General features: G+C 53.9%; 1 protein-coding gene across 1 annotated transcript; it reads left to right on the top strand.

Annotated features, from left to right (window-relative positions):
* Positions 1-622: 622 nt before the first annotated feature.
* On the top strand, positions 623-2933 carry LOC112289795 (24-methylenesterol C-methyltransferase 2). Its single transcript, XM_024535396.3, has one exon. It carries the CDS (start codon positions 1044-1046, stop codon positions 2148-2150), a length of 1107 nt encoding a protein of 368 aa, XP_024391164.1. The 5' UTR covers positions 623-1043; the 3' UTR covers positions 2151-2933.
* Positions 2934-3304: the final 371 nt, after the last annotated feature.

The following is a 3304-nucleotide window of genomic DNA, read 5'->3' as shown; positions in this document are numbered from 1 at the left end:
CCGTGGAAGGGGATGAAAGAACATCTATCATTGCCCATGCGGGGTGAGGGACAGCCAGGCATGGGCTTGCCCATTCGCATCACACACTCCCTCTCTCACTCATACACACTCACTCAGAGAGAAAGAGAGACAGACAGACACCCACACACAGCCACAGAGTAGGCACCCCCCCCCTCTTCCACTCCGTTTCCGTTTCCGTCTGCTCAGGGACGAAAGGGGTTGGACGAACGGACGGACGGTCGGACGGACAGATTGACAGACGGAGCCTAGGAGCAAGTTCACGCCCGCCTTCTAGAATGTCAACGAAGCTGCCCAGAAAGTCCTGAAGAAGGGACCTCGGCCCCGCAGAGCCGCAGCGGCGACCACATTGAACGACCGCGACGACGACGACAGCGAGCGTCCGAGAGAAGTGCGGAGGGCAGGAGGGAGGGAGGGGGAATGCAAAGGGAAGGGGGAGCTTGCCATTTCTATATTCTTTCGTTTCGTTGTTGTTCCTCCTCCTCGTCTTCTTCTCCGTCTTCTTCTTCTTCTTCTTCTGCTTCTTATTATCGTTATTTATAATTACACATCGCTCTCCACATGTGACGACAAAGTCGGGCGGAGGTTAGGGGGCCCATCCTATGGGGGTAAGTAGATGCCAGCATCTTAGTCGGCGTTTGACCCGCCTCGCACCCCGTCATCTTCCGCCCCGTCCGGCCCGGCCCGGCCCGGCCAGGCCAGCCCATGTCCCTCCGCCTCCTCCGTCATCGTCTCCGTCCCGTCTTCGTCTCCGTCTCCGTCCTGGTCCCCGTCAGCGTGCACTAGTGATCGGGACTGTGTTTAGTGGTCCCCTGATGCCATTGGCGACAGACATTTTGTGTGTTGGCTAGGGGCAGCGTCTGCGCCATCGCCGCTCACCTGTGGGGTTCTCTCCGCCGGCTGCTGCTGTGCTGATTGTGGCTCCTTCTAGTTGGCGGGCTTGGTCGTCCCGGGTGAGCGGCGTTCCTGTGGTGTCTCCGTGCCTTTACCGGCCACATTGTGTCCGATTGTCGCCTGCGTTGGCTATGGAGAGCGGCGGAGGGATGGAGGTGTGGATGTCCTGGGGCATGTTCTGGGGAGTGATGGGTGCGATGGGAGCCGCTGCTTACTACTTATTGGTGCTAGCGGGCGCTGCGGAGAGGAAAGGTAAGAGGGCTGTAGATTTGGGTGGAGGCAGCATCACTCGGGAGCAGGTGAAGAGCAGCTACCAAAAGTATGCCTCGTTCTTCGAGAAACCCAAGCAGATCGAGGCGAAAGACAACGTCCCAAACTTCGTAGATACTTTTTACAATTTGGTGACGGATATTTACGAGTGGGGATGGGGGCAGAGTTTCCATTTTTCGCCTGCTGTGCCCGGGAGGTCTCACAAGGAATCGACGCGGATACACGAGGAGCGCGTGGTGGATCTGCTGGGGGTGAAGCCTGGGCAGAAGGTGTTAGATGTGGGATGCGGCGTGGGCGGGCCCATGCGTGCAATCGCATCGTACTCTCAGTCCCATGTTACCGGCATTACCATCAATGACTACCAGGTGGCTCGAGCGAGGAGCCACAACAAGAAGGCGGGGTTAGACGAAATTTGCGAGGTTGTTTGCGGGAACTTCTTGCAGATGCCTTTTGAAGACAGCAGCTTTGATGGAGCTTATTCCATTGAGGCAACATGCCACGCTCCCGAGCTGAAGGATGTGTACTCGGAGGTGTTCCGGGTGCTGAAGCCTGGACATTTGTACGTGACATATGAGTGGGTGACTACTCCGCTGTTCCGGGCGGACAATACTTTGCACGTCGAATGCATTCACGGCATTGAGCACGGGGATGCACTTCCCGGCCTGAGAAGTTACAAGCAAGTTGGCGAGATTGCCAAGCAGGTGGGTTTCAAGGTGTTGGAGGACAAGGATCTGGCATTGCCACCTGCGCAGCCATGGTGGACCCGTCTGAAGATGGGGCGGTTGGCGTACTACCGGAACCATTTGGTGATCGCGTTGTTGTCTTTCTTAGGAATTGCTCCCAAGGGCGTGGTGGATGTGCACGAGATGCTTTTCAAGACAGCCGACCATTTGACGCGCGGAGGGGAGATGGGGATCTTCAGTCCTATGCATTTGCTGGTGCTACAGAAGCCGGAGGAGTGTTCTTGAGGGGATTTAGTGAAGGAAAGTTGACTGGCGCTCATTCCCGTGTGGGTGTGTCCTTGTTTTTATCTCCTTCTGTAGTGTCCCAGTCACGGCATGTGCGGGGAAGGGGCTTGTGAGTTGGGCGTGAGAATGGATAATCTGGTATTGGCTTCATGGGATGTGCGTTGAAGCAGGGCCGACGAGGTGCTGAGCACATCCAATTACGAGGTGTTTTACCGGTGACTGTCAGAGCGAGGAGGAGACTCTTGACACCTCCTGGGTCAGGGGACGGTCGCAGAATGGGTTCACTGATCCATGCATTGTAGAAAGGTGAGACGTGCAGCGAGATCGCAGCAGGCTTTGGCACGAGCGGCATGTAGCGGCTTTGAAGATCGTGAAGTGTGCTGGAGGCCGAGGAGCGCCCAACATTGACCTATAAACCATTTTTTCAGAGGATTGGTAGGGCCCGGGTACAGACCTGGCGCGGCCTTCGATGACATGGCATTGGCATCTATAGATTATTGTGCTGCTTGCTGACGATCAGGTTAGAGGACTGAACAGCATTAGCAGGGGCATTTCCAGCAGCAGCTGCTAGTGAAGGATGTCAAATGCTCTTTTGGAATCGAAAAGCTCGTCATGGTCGAACACAGCATGTGTGCGCATTTCGCTAAGTTTCGCCCTCCTGGTGTGTGGGAAGGGTAGGTGGTAGTGTATGTGGGATAAGGGGGTGATTTCGTTTTGCTTTGTTTGCATTGGTTGTGCAACTTAGCCTACTATGGCAGCTTTCTGAATTTTTCCACGCTTCAACACTTTAGTCCTAAATTGTGCGTGATGGCATCCAATCTGAACTCCTCTTGTAAGAAGAACTGCCAACTCCTTGTATTGTTGTGTTCACATTTCACAACGAAGACTTCTGCGGGCCTTGTAAAGGTCAGCCCTAAGGGATACATCTCGAAATGATCCATTCTGAACTATAACCCTACCTGAAAAGCGGAAACTTTCTCTAATTTACTTAAGGGATTCTGGGGTGGTTCCTACTCAGTGAATTTCAGAATTGATTTTATCTTGTATGTGCCAATCTAGCTTGGGCAACAACTGTGGAAGGTGTACAGAATTTGGATGCTAGATTTGTCATTCTATTTTAATTAGCACTTCATGATAATAAACACCTGAGATCA

The sequence above is a fragment of the Physcomitrium patens genome, chromosome 12 (assembly GCF_059467195.1).
Source record: "Physcomitrium patens ecotype Gransden chromosome 12, ASM5946719v1, whole genome shotgun sequence".
NCBI lineage: Eukaryota > Viridiplantae > Streptophyta > Bryopsida > Funariales > Funariaceae > Physcomitrium > Physcomitrium patens.
This window is presented reverse-complemented; position numbering and strand designations above follow the sequence as displayed.